The following is a 17,988-nucleotide window of genomic DNA, read 5'->3' as shown; positions in this document are numbered from 1 at the left end:
CGGTCAATGCTGCCGTACAAAGGCAAATTGCAGTAACTACATATTTTGTCAAAATTGAATTTAGACTGGTGGGTGCTGTGGCGCAGCGCGCTAAGCCCCCCACATTTGGGCTTGCATGCCCAAGGGGACCCCAGTTCGAGTCTGGCCGGGGTCATTTCCCGATCCCACCCCGTCTCTCTGTCCCACTTGTTTGCTGTCACCATCTCAGACTGTCCTATCAAATTAAAGGTATAAAAAGCCCCTAAATATATATATATTTTTAAAAAAAAATGAGTTTAGACTGACAATTGCCTCCTTTATCTTGTGACAAAGTCTCATGGTTCAATGTGTCCCGTTTTAGAGATATTTCTTTGTCAAATTGCTGTAACTACAATATCCAACTCTGAAGGCAATTTTCTTTCAGTTTCAATGTTGGTGTAGTTTCCTGCACTTTGCCTTTGTATGGCAGAATGTCCATGATGGCCATTTAATTCACGTTTACTAAGCTGTGACGTATCTCCGGCTAAGCTTGAGTCTCCTGTCTTCCCACAAGGCATTACCAATACTCCCATCCTGCATGAGGTGACACATCACATCACGGTACGTACATGCTCTGGTGGTGCAGCTCTTGCTTGTTTCCAGGGTGACATGGGATCCATGACACACAAACACTGAGTTGTTTGCTGTTTCAGGCCCTCTCTGGATATGGATGGCGTTGGAGTAGCCCTTGCCGTCCTCTTCTGCTGGGAACGGGCTCCAGTGCAGGGAGGCGTGGGGGTATCCCCCTTCCCATGAGCACCACAGGGTCAGGTCAGTGTAGTTGTTGGTGGGGAGAATGGTGCATGATGGAGACCCATCAGGTGGCTCTGAGAGAAAGACATTCTGTTATGTTAGCGCCTTCACGAAGAGCTTCAATTATTAGCTTGTAAATGATAACAACCATGCCTATCACTTAAGGCCATGTGTTATGTCATAGCAAAGTTATGAGGGGTTTTTTTTGCCAGCGATCCCATCTGCACCATTGACTCTGTATATTGATCTGCACCAAAGGGCAACCAGTTTTTCAGGTTGATTAACCAATGTCCAAATTGGTCAGTTTTCCCAGGCCCAGGGAGAGAGGGGGCCCAGAATTGGGTCCCAATTAGCCTTGTATGTTTTCAGAGAGGAGGCCCTTTCAGAATGATTTCCCCCCTGTGCCTAGTCAAGACTGCCAGCATCCCGGATTAGAGGGTTCTTCATGTTCTACATTCCATGGAATGTAGCCCACAGAATAATAAACACCCTGAGTTAATCCATGGCAGAGATTTAATTTTACCCCCTAATTAAGACAAATAGAATATTTTATAACAAGTGTTCCACACTGTGCAATATCCTGTTCTAGTTCCTCTTTCACAATGCATTTACATTTGACCTAGTAATTTAACTTATTAAACAACCTGCAGGGCTAATGTAATGCATTTACATTGTACCAAAAACAACTGAATCACACTTGTGCGTCACAATGCAAAGTGTGACACACAAGTTAAAAAAAAAGCAATTATTGTTTTCCTTCTTGCACCCAAAGCCGCCTTTGTTTAATGCAGTAAGTGTGGGTGAAATGGTGCAGATTAAACATCAGTGGCTCGTGTCTTTAGGGCACAAAATAATAATTTACTTTATTCGGAGGAATTACATTTCATAATCTATCCAATTTTATCAACAATTTTTAACAAAACTTCTTCCTTCCACTAGCAGTGGACTGAGATTCTCACCCAGCTGCAGCACACACTCTCTCCTCTCTGCGAGTAGCGGGTGCTGGGCGTGACAGGTGAAGCTCCTGATGTGGTGTGTGATGTTGGAGGGCAGCATGAGGTTATTGGTGCTCTCCTCCTCTTTCAGGGTGTCTCCAGAGTCTGATGTCCACCACAGCAGAGCGCTGGGTAAGCCCCCTTCCCAGGAGCAGGACAGCAGCAGGGACTCACTGTCCAGAGTGGCATTGGCGTAGCACTGTGGCTCTCCTGAAGGATACCCTGAGAAGCAATCAGAAGGTAAGATGGTGTTACACAGCACAGTATTTCTGTTGTTGCTAACTGCTAACTGTGACGGCCCGCTTGGCCTCGTGCAGCTAATGGTCATAACACCTGCACACTTTCAAGGTCACCGTCAAGGTAAGCTGTCATTAAAGGTGCACTGTGGAATATTTTTGGTAGTTTATTTCCAGAATTCATGATTCCCATTCAGAAATGGCATGAAGACTTACCACCATCACTAAATTTCAAGTATTCATAATGACTGGAAATATTGGACTTTTTATACATGAAACTTCTCCATGATCCGTCATTTTGAAATTCCAAAAATATATTTTTTTAGCTGTAAAACATACTATATTTTGGTCATACTAGTAAATATTAGTTTATTATTAAGTAAATATTCATGAAAATTGAATTAGACAATAGGTAGTACAGTTTACATGAGTAGCATAGTTGCAATACCTACTATGGCCACCATCCTACACAGTGCACCTTTAAAGTTTGTTTTCTAGAGTAGTGTTGGCATAGCACCTGAAGGATACCCTGACAAGGAATAAAAACAAGGTAAGACAGCATTAAGTCTATCTTAAAGAGATTGCCGACGCATTGAAATTGCTCACACTGACTGTTATGCACTAGATTAATAAAAGAAGATAAAATGTCATCAGACATCTGTGCTGCACCAGCATTCTCTTCTGTCTTTCCATTACTCTGGTCATGCCGGTATCCTGATCACACCAAACTGCTTTTTGCAGAAGCCTGCAGAGTCTTCTCCTTTGTTCATGGCATTACGTATGACCATTATTCCTTCCGTACTTGTTCAAGGACAAAGTAAGGTTCAATGTGAATTTAATGAAAAGCAACTTTTTCATCCTTAAAATTATTCATTTCAATACTTTGTAGTTCAATAATTTGCAAAAAGGTGAAAGGCGCTACTGAATTCATTCTGCCACCTACGCTGGGCTTAAATCACACTTACATTTCGCTGACACTTTTATCCAAAGTGACTTATAGTTACAGTATTTAGGCATAGGGTAGCCTATTGGTTACCGGCCCTGGAGGGATGTGGGCTCAAGGGCACTTCAGCCATGGATGAAGGTGCTGGTAAGGGTGGGATTTGAACCCGCAACCTTCTGATCTAAAGGCCATTGCTCTAACAATTGAGCCATGGCTACCCCTACACTTAGATAGGACAAGAGAACTGCCTCCAACTTCTAGGGTGACTGAAGACAAAAACTCCTTATCATGGCTTGAAAACATTGTTCCTACTGTCCTACTGTACTGCAAACCATGTCACTCACACGTCCTGGCGCTGCAGCTTCTTGACACATTCAGGGCCGCGTGGGAGCCGTGACACATGAAGACTGTGTTGTTTACAGTGCCAGGGCCCCTGTGGACGAGGGTGGCGTTGGCATAGCCCTGGCTCATGATCACCCCAGTGGGGAACGGTGTCCAGTGCAGAGAGGCATGGGGGAGTCCTCCTCCCCATGAGCACCAGAGACTCAGGTCAGTGTAGTTGTTGGTGGGGTAGATGGTACAGCGCGGATAGTCATCAGGCGGATCTGAGAGAAGAGGTGTGATACGGAGAAAGGTAAGCAGGTGTTTGTCACAGAGTTCATCTTTCTTCATACAGCTTGCAACACCTGGTGTTATTACATAGGCCTGTGAGTTTTATGGATGGAAAGATACTCTGAACCAGGCTTTACGTCACACCTTTCAATGAACAGTACAACACCAATGAATATAAAATAAAATTAATATATTGAATATATGAATATAAATGAATATATTTCTGGTATGCCATGTCACATAATCTATCTACATGGTTTTCTTAACGTGTTAAGGTGACAGATATAAATCAATGTTTTTGAAAAGAAAATCCGATTACTTGCCCAGCCCTAAATACTGGTTTAACCCCAGCAATTACAATTACGATAATGATGCAAACATGGTTTCTGACCAAAGAAAAAAAAGACAGGAATAAACAACACAGGGTGGTATGTTAAGTGCATGGACAGATAGTCAGGGTGACTCACAGTACACAGAGAGCGTGGCGGTACTCTCAGAGCTGGTGTTGATGTACTTGTTCTCGGAGAGGCAAGTGTAGAGACCAGCCTGTCTCCGCGAGATGTACGCGATGGTGAGTATGGGTCCTGTGTCGACCAGGGAGTTATTGTAGAACCACACGTACTCGCTCAAGGGGTTGGAGGAGGCCTGGCACATCAGCCAGACTGTTGCCTTCTCCAAGGCAAAGAAGCCTTTGTCTGTGACAGAGTGGGGCCTTATGTCGATCTGAGGCGGATCTGGTCCAACTGAATAGAGGTGGAAAAGAAAACACATTTTTAACTTCTGTCTCAAAAAAAAACCTGTCTTGTGTTTTTGACAAACAGATAGACCCAACACATGTGTTCAAACACAAAAACACACACAGAGATGTACACAAATATAGACTACATTTACATGTACGTTGATTAAAGACTACTTTAAATAAAAAAAAATCTTATCAGGGAAAATACCAAGGACAAACTTATTCCAGCATTTTCAGATAAGAAGCTCATCCCAGGAAATGAGACGAGAGATGTGACAGGCAGATAGTTCCAGTTGTGAGCTCAGCTGATAAGTAACCAATGACACCGGGCACCAAGCCCTCCACCACCACCACCACCACCACCACCACTGCCACTTACAGAAGACATCCAGCCAGAAGCGTTCGCTGAGCACCTGGTTGACTTCGTTGCTGGCCAGGCAGCGGTACCAGCCCGTGTGGTTGCGGGTAACGTAAGACACGTGCAGCCGGCTGCTGTTGCCCTCTGCCAGGATGCTGACGGCACCGCCCCTGTCCTCCTGCTCCCAGATGTAGGTGATAGGCTCGCTGCCATTCTTAAGGGCGCAGTCCATCAGCAGGGAGGAGCCCTCCGCCACCGGGGAGGAGTCACGCAGGACGACGGACGGGCCCTCCACTGGCACTGCAGAGCGGGAGAGAAAGAGATTAAAGATGGCAGAGGTTATCAGGTAAGGGAAATGCACACACATGGACACATTCCTAGACACACATGTGCACGCACGCACACACACACACACACACACACACACGCGCACGCACACGCACACGCACACGCACACACACGCGCACGCACACGCACACGCACACGCACACGCACACGCACACACACACACACACATACACACACACAAAGGGAAGAGAGATGGCAGAGATTATCAGGTAAGGGAAATGCACACACATGGACACACTCCTAGACACACATGTGCACGCATGCACACACACACACACACACACACACACACACACACACACACACACACACTTAAAGAGTAAAATGGCATGTCAATGTCTTTAATTCTAAGACAACTTAATGCAATAAACAAAATTAATCCACAATTTACACAAATAACTAGTACCTAGTACCTAACTAGTAGTCTAGGTAGTTAATGTGTCCCGTGTTCAAGACAGTTTAATTAAATCCATCAGAGGACTTGAACGTAAAAAAAACAACTTTGATTTCCACTCTTTTTCTGTTCTTTGACCCCGACCTTTGTCTCAGTAGCTAACAAAGCTGACCTAACACGAACAGATACACATCGTAGGAGTAGGGCCTGGGCCCTTGATGTCTCAGCAGATCTGACCTGATACGTGCAGATAAATGTAGTAGTAGACCCTCTCCCCTTGCTGTCTTAACACACACAGATACACCTCGCTTGCTTAGCAACACTGACCTAACACACAGAGATACACCTTGCGTCCTTAGTAACACTGACCTACCTTAACACACAGAGAGACACCTCGCTTGCTTAGTAACACTGACCTAACACAAACAGATACACCTTGCTTCCTTAGTAACACCGACCTAAAACACAGATACAACTTGCTTGCTTAGTAACACTGACCTAACACAAACAGATACAACTCGCTTGCTTAGTAACACTGACCTACCTTAACACACACAGATACAACTCGCTTGCTTAGTAACACTGACCTACCTTAACACACACAGACACAACTTGCTTGCTTAGTAACACTGACCTAACACGCGCAGGTACACATAGTAGTAGTAGAGCCGGGCTCCTTGGTCGGTGTCGTAGAGGGCCTGGCAGGTGTAGAGGCCGTGTGCCGCCAGAGGCAGCTTGGCAATGGAGATGGAGGCGCTGGTGCGGTTGACCCGCAGCTCCCCCAGGGATTTGGCCAGCCTCTGGAGCTTGGGGCCGATGCCGAAGTTGTAGACCACCGCCCGGAGGGTGTCGGTGCCCGGCCGGGTGAAGCCCCAGATGTAGACGTGGGGGAGGGTGGGGCCGCACTCCAGGGTCACTTCCCTCCCCACCACCCCGCTGGTCCGCTCGGTCTCGTACACCACCTCCCAGGGGTCGTGGACCTCCAGGCCTGCAGAGGGGAGTAGTCTGGGTTGACTGAGATTAAAGGGGTATGCCACTATTTTGGGGCTTAATACAGTTAACATCGTTGGCCAGGGTTTATAAAGGTGGTAAATTGTGTTATTTTTCATGTAAAAGAGAGAACATGTGCTACACGGATCCATTGACTTTCACTAGCTTAGCGACATATTCCCTCTTTTAACTTGTCTTAAAGGAAGACAATGCTTAACATGAAAAATAAGACACTTAACCACCTTTATAAACCCCAGCCAACGATTTTAACTGTATTAAGCCCCAACATAGTGGCATACCCCTTTAAGTCTGGGGTACTCCAGATGGGGTGTTGTAGTAATGCTGGCGTGTGGTGTAGTGGTGAAATAAGTAGTGGGTGAACTATGAATATGATAATCACAGTGACACTGTACAGCGTCAGATGTTTTTAAAAGATACCCTCGGACAATACAAGTGGTGTTGTAGGCTGAAAGGGTCCCCACTAGAGAGATCGCACTAGTTCAAAGGTTGATTGGTACAATTATTTTGGAATGTACCAACTAATATATTTTCAGAGGTGCACTGGGTAATATTTTTAGTGGTTTATTTCCGGAATTCATGCTGTCCATTCACAAATGTTACCTTTTTCACGAATATGTACCACCACCATCATTCTATTCTGAGTATGCGTTATGATTGGGAAAACTTTTGCACTTTTCAGACTTGAAAAGAGGGATCTTCTCCATGTCCGTTCTTTTGAACTTCCAGAAATAGACATTTTTAGCTGCAAAATTTACTGTACTTTGCTCACACTAAATATTAGTTTATTAATTAGGGAGCACAGTTTCAAAGAGCAGCATAGTTGCAATACCTACTCTGACAACCATCCTACAGTGCACCTTTAAACTGTCTCCAGATGTGAATAATTCTATTTCTGAAATTTGACAGGTGGACTCCTCAGCAATAGGCCTTCCTGACCTGCTACTCAGATACAATATGCACTGTATGTAGTATGCAAGGTGCCTTGGAGTCAGGGTCTCACTCAGAGACTGCTTATCTGATGGCCCCAGGTTTAAATGTCATGGCCTTGCATGTCACACATACAAAATACTTGAGGCATCTGATTGGCTGCTTGGTGCTAGTTACCATAACTCTTTGCTTCCTTGTACACTGGCTCCTCCCCTGAAGGTGCTTCGTCCAACCCTGAAGACATAGATCATAGATCAGCGTTTTATTGAGGCCATTCTTCAAGGAAAATTAAATCATTCATTATTCATAGGTCGGGTGTCGTCTATTCACACCTGTATAGGTGTGCTTAGGAGCACAGTGCAAAGGAATTCCAAATGAAAAATAAGTAATGTAATAACAAAAGCATAGTGATAATAATGGCATTATAACATTTCAGGACAGTCACATAATAACAATCAGCGTTTAAAAACAAGTCTAATTTGAAAGCTAAATTGTCACAGACTGTATCTGTACAGTGTTACGTAACGTAACATGGAACCAGACCTTTCCTGAAAAGACATGGCACTGAATTTCTCAAAAGAACACTACTATCTCCAGTATATTTTGTCAACAACTTGCAATAAGTTACAAACCTTAAATTTACTTGAGGGATATGATATATATAGCACAGTTCATATCATGTTCCATAGGCCTACACATACCTGTATTACACTACCATCCTTTTGAGGTAACATGAGACATCAAAAGTCTACTTACAGTATTAGACATATAGTGTATAAGACTCATTTTGAGCATAACAGTTATACACAACCCACACACCAGTGTGGTTCTAGTCACCACAAGTTATTTCCAAAAGAGAAAAATATTTCTCATCAGTGTGGTTCTAGTCACCACAAGTTATTTCCAAAAGAGAAAAATATTTGTACTGGCAACATTGATAGTAATGAAATAATAAGTGACAATTTAATCAATGCACAAGTCAAAGCATTACACTTGCCAAAGCCATTTTCTACTTCAAAGTCTTCGGATGCAGTACATTGAGTTTGTTTAACACATCCGGGATTGTCTCATCCTCATACTTAATAGTGTGAAATGCCAAAACAGCCACATCACCTTTACACTTTCACAATGTTTTTGTTAATTACTGCAGAGCTTTTATAGCAAAGAAACCGCTTGCCAAGGCACTGCTGTTGTTTTGGACCACAGAGAACGTCAATGATATAGATACCTGAGGTAACATTTCTATACCCCTTTCCCATTACAAGGCCCATTAACCTTAAACGTCTTATATTAAAATGGTAAATCTCTTTTTTTGTTTTACCTCGCAAGAGTGGAAGCAGAGTAACAAAGAGGCAGATCTTTATTGGCCCTGTAGGTTTTCGCCCCATGGTGCCATGACGCTCCGGAGCTGACCAGAACTGAACCCGAAGAGAAATGGTGCCGTCCGGCCGCAGGTAATGTAACGATGACCGAGTTGTGTATCCCTTCCTCGCTCAAACCAAACCCCTCTGGAGTACAGCGCCTGTTGCTATAGCAAGATGACGCAGGGGATGGGGGGGGGGTGTAATTTAGACTGAGTGAAGGATTCTGGCATTTCTTACAATTTATTTGGGCTCAATAATTGATGGGGCAGATGCAGCGGAGCAGAGCGGGCCAGGTGTAGGGTGACACGCGCGATAGCCTACCTGTGTGTCATCAATTATGGAACACTGGATAGCAGAGCTCGGTGACATTCCATCACATGGAGGAGGAGGGCCAGGTAATGCATAAACCCTCACACCTAAAAACAGGGTCATGCATTGAGCAAGCTCTTTTTAAATTATGTCAGGGAATTTTTTTAATATTTTTTTTTCTATGAAGTAATACATTATTTCTCTGCTGAATTACTCCTAGAGAGATCTCACAGAACAAATACAGTCTACTTAACCAGAGGGCATAATGCATTGTGGTTTCAAAATGCGAAATTGGCTGTGCTGATGAACTTAATGCTTGGAGGCCTTCCTGTCCTCTCCCGTGAGAAAGAGAAATGAAACGTTGTATGACTTTCAATGAGTCTGGTTTATATAATCCTAAAAGGAACCATGTGAATCATTAGGGTAGCCTATCGAGAGAGAGAGAGAGAGAGAGAGAGAGAGAGAGAGAGAGAGAGAGAGAGAGAGAGAGAGAGAGAGAGAGAGAGAGAGAGAGAGAGGCAGACGTGCTTATTCTGGAACACAACATGTTATTTCATCCATATAAATATCATTTAGCTATCTTGGGTGCATGTCTTGCCAGCCACTTCGCAGTTCCTTGCCAGCTGTTTTTAATCAAGCAGATCTTTATTGTCCGTGGAGAATACAAGCAATGATACCCCGGCCTTAGAGGAAGATGTTAAGAATGATGTATTCTCCCTCTCGAGGCAGGCTCGCCACTTTTAATGGATGCTGATCTGTTATACTGCTGACTCTTTCATCCATGGTAAACTGGATTTATTTTATTTAAGATAGTTTGGCATTGATCCCGACCTAACAAAACTCTTCATGAATTTAATGGACGGCATGCATCTAATCGCAGCTTTGTTACCCGCTGGGAAGACTGCTGGGTGATTTAAGGGGGGGCGGGCGGGGGGGCTTTGACTTAGATTTCCGATCCCACGGTTTTCTTATGATGCATTAGTAGGGTCATTTTCATTGTCAGTGTACCACTGATGCACTGCGTTGTCACCATATGTCCCTCCCCGTGATGTGTTGTCTACATATATATCAATCCAACTGTGCTGTTGTGATTATATAATGCACTGCCTCTCTAAAGTACTGTCACAGTCAGACGAGTTTAAAATGTACTTCGTCATCTCATTTTGTCTGAAGGTTCTTGCCCATATGCTTTGTGTCTTGCCAACAATGAGACTTAGAGTGCTTCTATCCCTTTGTGTGTGTTGTTTTATGCCATCTGGAAGGGCAGGGAGATAGAGGGATGGAGACAGAGTAGCTTTTAATTGGTCCCATGGAATTCGCTCTTCCTCTCCAAGTTTCACCTCTGCTGAACCGATGTGTCTTTAACCTTGGCACCTTTGTTTGTCGTTTGTTTACCTTCCCTCAAACCCCCAAACTATATCATAACAAGCCTTTTTAGCAGTATAAATCCACAACGTTTGTCGTACTGAGGAAGGCTGAGGTAAGCTTTAATATCAGGAAGTTCAAATGCCGTCTCTCAATCCCTTAGCATCCAACATGCACATCTTGTGTGCTGCCGGCAAAGACATAACTTTCGGTACTCGTTGGAGCAGGAGACTTTATATTGGTGTCTGACTGAACCTCTTCAGACAACCTGTCAGACACCAGACATACCTCTGACAAAATCTGTTAAATAGATTGAGAGCTAGATGAGTCTGGATGGTAGGAATGCAGGCTGAGTGGTGTTTCTGGGCCAAACTCCATTTTTTTCTGTATTCCCCTGCCATGACCCTGTAACTCCAGTTGTGGTATATTAATCCCACTTCTGACACCAGATATGGCAAAATTGCTCAAGCAGTTTTCACAGAGGAGGCCTTGGCAAATACATTTTTTATATCTTGTGCCATTTTATTAACACTGCTGGGTAGACAAATAGTAACCCAAGGAGGAAATTGGAGAGAAAAAAACTTGTACAACCACACAACATGTATGTACAGTATATACATGTTATCTACCCAAAATGATAAAATTAGAGGAAGGAAGACAAAACGACATTGGTCAACAATGGAATGGGATGACTTTGCTTTGTCTCTTGTACACTTATGTAGCTCCAAAGTGAAGTGAAAATATGCAAACATGCCTGTAAACATACTGCTGCTCTGGGCACTAACTATTGTTTCTTCAGTTACAAATTCTTAGTGCTGTCATAATACAAACAATGCGTAAAAAATGTCAGACTTTAAATCAAACTACGTGGAGCCATTAACGATCAACGAATAACAAATCCAAACAGTCATGAATTACAATAAAACATCTGCCATGTATGAAAGAATTTTTACAGAGGCAATGATTAGATGGTGCTATACATAATGCTAACTCTAGAAAAATATAGAAAACAAAGGAGTTCTGACAAATAAACCAAATATAGAGATTGAACCCTAACTACAGGAATGTGTGAATGTGTGAGGGTGTAATCCTACATCTGTAGGCAATTGAATATGAGAAAGTGTTTTTTATGCCCAGTCATGAAAGAAGTCCATTTTTAAAGTAACACTTTCAAATTGGCCAGCTGGGTTTCTTTCTTTCCTTCTTCTCAGAGAGGAAACGGATGTATTCCTGCTAACTGGTTGCCATGACGGTAACTGTGACGGCAACAGGCTCGTTATCATTTCCTGGTGGTGGCTGTCCTGGCGGTGCAACTGTAGGTCTTGGGATTGATAACCCAGGTTCTGACTCTGGAAAAAAAAAGAACGGTCCACCCACGATTATTATGGAACCAGTGCAGAGTGCTTTGGTTGTGCACTGATGTCACTGAGATATATAAAAAAGTACATTGTTCACAAATCTTTTTTTTTTGACAGACATGTTATGGGTCATAAAATTGGTGTTATATATTACATTGGCATAAATAACTCGAGGTGACAAACTGTTTGGCTCAGGTTCAGTTTTGCATAACAGATAACTATGAGCCGAGACTATGTTCTCTTTTTTTACCTGGGCTGATGTCTTCTCGGCTGTCCTCTGTTCCAGCCGTTGACTCATCTTCAGGATAGTTGATATTCTCTCTGGACTGACTGTTTCGGCTGGAAAACGGACAATGTATAATTATATCCATTTGTACGTATGTAATACATACAACATGTCATGTTCACTTGAATTCAAATAATCAGTGTTTGAAAAGCATATACTTACATGCCAAAGAGTAAGTCATGTAGGCCTAAAGGAATAAACAAAATTGTTTCAGCCATGGTTGTACCTCAAGTTTCATTGCAGTAATACATTTACCTAGAATTAACAGCAGTTACAACAACAAAAAATGAAAATGCATGAATGTATCAGTGGATATAGTCCATATAAACGTACGTGGATTGTTGTTTCGATTCCTCACGATGTATATGAATATTAGCAGTGTTAGGAGAGCTGCTATAATCATTCCTCCAATGGCGGCCCCAATCACAGCAGGGAGGGCATTGAAGCCGGGCATAGCTGAAAGACATGATGCTCTCATCAGCTAAACACACATCCCACACTGAGGCGCTTAGAGACATTCCTAGCATCTCTAATCTAGCTGCTACTGCTACCGCTACTCCGTGAGGAGGTCAATGTCCTTGATGCCCACAATTATACCCATTTATTGCACTATTTACCTCAGTACAGTTAACAGTAATACATTGTGTTATTAAGTCCTGTTGTAGGATATGACAACATGGCTGACTAAAAATTGGGGCTAAAATGTTCACCACATCACTAATCATAACAGATCTGGTGCAAAGACAAAAAAATGAGAAAAGAAAATAGGGACACCAGAATAGCGGAGAAAGTCAGAAGCATGACAGAAGAAAAGGTAGCAGAAGTTTGTTTTAAAGGGATGTGTGCAGAGGGTGCTGTTATGGTAATGTTGGCAATTCACCTGAATGGATGAGAAACAAAACAGAAAAAGATACAGTTTTATCACTGTGTCATGGTGGGTACACTGTATTTTGCACAATTCAGGCTACACTTTACTAGATACAAGAGTTAACATGGCTTGCAAGTAGTGTAATAGATATAGGCCTACAGTATTTCATGTGTAAAACTGGGCTGCAGCGGCCAAGCAATGTCACTTGTTATGCTTAAGATAAGTTAATTACACCTCTCATCGCTAAATGTTTTCCTGTCTTGTATTTTAATATTCGTCCTGTTTTTGTTTACTCATGGGACTGTGATAAACATATATATCTACAGCAGTAATGAAGACACTGACAAATAAAACTGATTTTGTCTTTGACTTCGACTTTGACTTTGACCATGCGATGACCTCACCTGGGCTCTTAGCGTCTGAGGGGTGCCCTATGGTGCGGTGATTGATGGCCATGATGCGGACAGCGTAACGGCCGTGGGGTTCAAAGCCTCCCATCTTGTAGCTGCGCATGCCAGGCTCCAGGTTGGCAGCCACCTTCTGCCAGGGGGGGTCGCCAGCGTCTCTCTTGGCCATGCCCATGCCCTTGCCCTTGGTGGGTGGCGATACCCGTCGATGCTCCACGATAAAGCCTGTCATGTCTCCATCGGTCCGCAGGATCCACTCCATGTCAACTTCGGTCTGCTGACGGTTGCTGTATATGATCTTGGTGATAGTCACGTTGGGAGGCATCGGGTATCCTGATTAAAAAAACACACACAGGAGAGAAAGGGATGGTGAGCTATTACATGTCAGCTATCCTGTGGGATTGGGTTTTATCATTTGCATATCCAGTGGACCGTATCCTATGCTTACTTATCCCTATCACACACACACACACACACACACACACACACACACACACACACACACACACACACACACACACACACACACACACACACACACACACACACACACTTATAGAAAACATATTCCCATCCTCACAATTTAAAGACATTTTTTTTAAAAGACCTTTTTTTCAAGACATTTTTTCTGTCTTTTATGACTTTATTTATGACAGGACAGTGACAGTGACAGGAAATGAGAGGGGAGAGAGAGACGGGGGAGGATTGGCAAAGGACCTGGGCCGGAATCGAACCCAGGTTTCCGGCGTAGCAGCCCAGTGCCCTACCGTAGGAGTTACAGTAGAGGCACAAAGCCTTTTCTGACATTTATATTACTTCCACCATCATTATCATTATGATTATGATAGAATTATGATAATGATAAGGGCTAATATTATTGTAGTTTACATACACATTTACATTATTTAGTCTCTCATAAATATTTTTTGTTAAGTGTAACAAGAAAAAAATATTAGTAAATATATACCTAATAATTATTAAGTATGTCTTGATGAATGCATTTTAAATGTCAGTACTATGTCGCATATCGTTCTTACTCTTCACTCGTAGCTCGATGGGGATCTCGGTTCCCCCGACGGCGTTGGTGGCGGAGCACCAGTACTGGCCGCTGTCCCTCACGTTGTCCGTCTCCTTGACCGTCAGGTTGGACCAGGCTGCGGCCTGCTGCAGGACGTACTTGGCGGGGGACTCGATGACGTGCTGCTTCAGGTTGTTGTACCAGGTGATCTCGGTGGCGGGGTAGTTGGCCGTCAGGATGCAGGTGAGCTGGACATCACTGCCCTCGTACACGGACACGAAGCTGCGCTGGGTCCGGAGCACTGGAGCCTCTTCATGTGGAAGGGAACATGTCAAAATGATGATGAAGTTTACTTGGTGGAAAATATAGTTCAAAGCAGACTGTCAGAGATTTACAAGACTTAACAAGCCCTACATGTTTCACCTATCACTTTTATTGGGTACAGTGTAACAAAGTACAGTATGTAATAACATGTAACATGACATGTAACTTTATGTATTTAGGGTTAGGGGGTCTGTTATGTTCAATGTAAGTAGTACACAACAACATAACATGTTGATGCGTGTAGTTACGCTGAAAAATGCATAAAGTGCTGCAGTTTGCTGAATATCCTTTTCATTGTTTTGGAACGGTTTTAACTAGATATTATTATTATTCCGGCTCTTGTCATTGGTTTGTCTACTGTATGTTGCTTGCCTTACCCAGCTTTATAGTGCACTGCTTCCTCTCTGCAAACAGCGGATGCTGAGCTTGACACACAAACGACTTGCCGCTGTAGGTGTAGCTGGAGCGCAGTATCAGGATGTTGGAGTTCTCCTCGGACTTGCCGTGGGTCTCTCCCGTGTTGGAGGACCACCACAGCAGGGCTCTGGGATTGCCTCCCTCCCAGGAGCAGGAGAACATCAGGTACTCGTTGTTGCGTGTGGCGTAGGCATAACATTGGGGCTCTCCGGGTGGATGCCCTGAAACAATGATGGGAATGAAAGCAAATGTTATTGTTGTTATTGTTATTGTTGTTTTTAATTTTTACCACTTTTATTGTTAGAGCACTTTGAGCTGCACTCTATGTATGGAAATGTGCTTTATAAATACAATTATTATTATTATTATTATTATTATTATTAAATGTCAAAGGTTAGATCAGTGATGGTGCATTCTCTGGACACAGCACAGTTCAAAGGATTTGAAGCCATCTTAAACTGATGATTTTGCTACACAACAGGACGGTGCGCTGTACTGTACAATGAGACTTGCACTCAATTACTTGTACTCGTACTCAGGGCTGCTGCTAAGGTTTAAAGGCCCTAAGCATAACTGGTCAGGAGGCCCCCCTCATAATTAAATAATAATAATGATAATCATTTCTTAGAATTTAAAAATATTGAATTACATTACAAAACATTATACTGTACTTATTAGTAATAAGTAAATGTTTTGTAATGTAATTCAAGATTTTTCATGATGTTTCTCAGTCAATCTCAATTTAAGAGGCCCCAATTTTCGGGGCAAAGTGATTGGAGTCCGAAGCACTCTGCGTACTCTGCTTATGTCTAGCAGCAGACCTGCTCATAATCCTCAAAAAATATCTTTGAACTTTACAGTTGAAAGTAGACATTAGAAAGAATATTACAAATGAAGTTGATGTTCACTGATGATGCCATTCGGGTATGAACCCTATGCCTAGCCCCTGAACTACTCATGAAATAAATGTAACCCTAACCCTTAGCTTAGTATCAAATTTTTAATTTGATGGCCCTACCGTGGCCTGACGATAGAACACTAGATTACTGCGTTACTGCGATTCCGGCCTAAGTCATTTGCCAGTCTTTCACCGTAACTTCTCTCCCCACTCGTTTCCTGTCCCTCTGTTACTGTCCTATAATAAAAAAGCACAAAAGTTCCCCACCCCCCAAAAGAAAAAATCAATCAACTTACATGTCCGGGTGAGGCAGCTTCTGGACGCGTTCAGGGCCACGTGGGAGGCGTAACACATGAACACGGTGTTGTTTCCGGTGCCAGGGCCTGTCTGGACGAGGGTGGCATTTCTGGGACTTTTTCGAACCACCCCGGGAATGGATGAACTCCAGTGTAGGGAAGCATGGGGTAGTCCCCCCTCCCACAGACACGTCAGACTCAGGGCGGTGTAGTTGTTGGTCGGACGAATTGTACACGACGGACCTCCCTCGGGTGCATCTGTATAGGAATAAAATCATTCTCTAATAATGGTTGGTTAAATGTGTGCCATACTGTATATCTTTGAATGTTCATTCGCTCTGAGGAAACCTTTTATCCAATGTGAAAGGCAGTATGCCAGTTACTATGGAATCATTCGGAGGGGTAGTTCTAGTTCTCTGGATTAGGCATTTTTTCAAGTCAAGAAAACAGTGTAACTTTGGGCATTCACAACACTTATGTCTGACCGTATTTTGTCATATTACCCAGCCTTAAATATTCAATCCTTGCTGCTAGATGAACATAATTTGCCAGGCCAGATTTAAAAAAAACATGAATATTAAAGATGACAAAAATCATTCAGCTCGCTAAAGGGATATATTTTTACGTTTATTTGAATAAAGGAGTCAGCCAGGCCACAGCAATGGCAAAATATTTCCATTGTCCTTAACCCCATTTACTGCAAGGTTAACCGACTGAACATAGCCATGTTTTGTTTTTTAAAAAAGCCTTTCCGTAGCCCCATAATCCGCATTGTTTCACCAGTGGAACGTTGTGATAATAAACGTCAAATTCCTAATCCATATGTCAGACAAGAAAGTCTCAAGACAAAGAGAGGGTCCTCTTGGCCTTTCCTTTTCAGTGTCTGGCACGACTGACAGACTGACAGACAGACAGTCACACTGGCTTTATACCTTCAATTGTCAGCTGTTACTGTTGGTGTAAGCTTTCGGGCCACATCCTCCTGAGCATCCGTGGGGGGTAGGTACGGTACGTAGGTAGGTACCGTAGGTAGGGGAGAGGAGAATGACGGGTTTTTTTCCTGCTCATCCCCAGTTTGGCCAGATGTCTGACTGCTTTGTGTGTGATTTGTGTGTTTGTGTGTGTGTAGGGTGTGGGGTTACAACAGATGGAACTAAAGCCAGAACAGTGCTTTAGAAAACGAAAAGAAAAGAGAGACAGAGGGAGGAAGCCCTGATGAAGAAGAGGAGACAAGATAAGATAACAATCATTCCGAAAGACAAGAAAAGAAAGTGACGAGTGAAGGAAGAAGACAGAAGAAGAAGATTCTAAGCACAAGTACGTAGAGGAAAGCTGAGGAATATCAGAGGAGGCCACTTACAGTAGACGGTCAGAGTGATGCTTTTCCTGGAGCGGGTGTTGAGGTACGTGTTTTGAGCTAGGCAAGCATAGTGGCCTGTGTGCATCCGCAGTATCCTGGTGATGGTGTACGTCGGGCCCATGTACACCTGGGAGTTGTTGTAGAACCAGACGTACTCACTGGCAGGATTGGAGGAGGCCTGACACATAAGGGTGACCGTCTCCTTCTCCAGTGCGGAGTAGCCTCGCTCCGTCACAGAGTACGGTGTGATTTCAATATTAGGCACGTCTGGTCCAACTGTGTGTTTAAAATAAAGTACAAAAAAAGTTTGAGCTTTGTGAGCTCTAGTGAACGAGTTGGGAGTGGTACAGCAGAAAAACCAATTACATTATACCTCAGCTGAGA

The 17,988-nt window shown here is 43.3% G+C and overlaps 1 protein-coding gene across 1 annotated transcript in view; it reads right to left on the bottom strand.

Annotated features, from left to right (window-relative positions):
* The window catches only part of LOC134451875 (hemicentin-1), a 48,243-nt gene that overhangs the window by 12,151 nt on the left and 18,104 nt on the right, over window positions 1-17,988 (bottom strand). The window contains exons 8-15 of the mRNA XM_063202273.1: window positions 17,605-17,880; window positions 16,245-16,502; window positions 15,011-15,271; window positions 4,676-4,954; window positions 4,025-4,300; window positions 3,290-3,550; window positions 1,731-1,988; window positions 588-845 (exon numbers count right to left, since the gene is read on the bottom strand). Of these exons, the coding sequence (XP_063058343.1) occupies window positions 588-845; window positions 1,731-1,988; window positions 3,290-3,550; window positions 4,025-4,300; window positions 4,676-4,954; window positions 15,011-15,271; window positions 16,245-16,502; window positions 17,605-17,880 (2,127 nt within the window). The remainder of the gene's footprint in view (window positions 1-587; window positions 846-1,730; window positions 1,989-3,289; window positions 3,551-4,024; window positions 4,301-4,675; window positions 4,955-15,010; window positions 15,272-16,244; window positions 16,503-17,604; window positions 17,881-17,988) is intronic.

Source organism: Engraulis encrasicolus, chromosome 7 (genome assembly GCF_034702125.1).
Source record: "Engraulis encrasicolus isolate BLACKSEA-1 chromosome 7, IST_EnEncr_1.0, whole genome shotgun sequence".
NCBI lineage: Eukaryota > Metazoa > Chordata > Actinopteri > Clupeiformes > Engraulidae > Engraulis > Engraulis encrasicolus.
The sequence above is the reverse complement of the archived record's forward strand: the minus strand, read 5'-3'. Positions and strand labels throughout refer to the sequence as shown.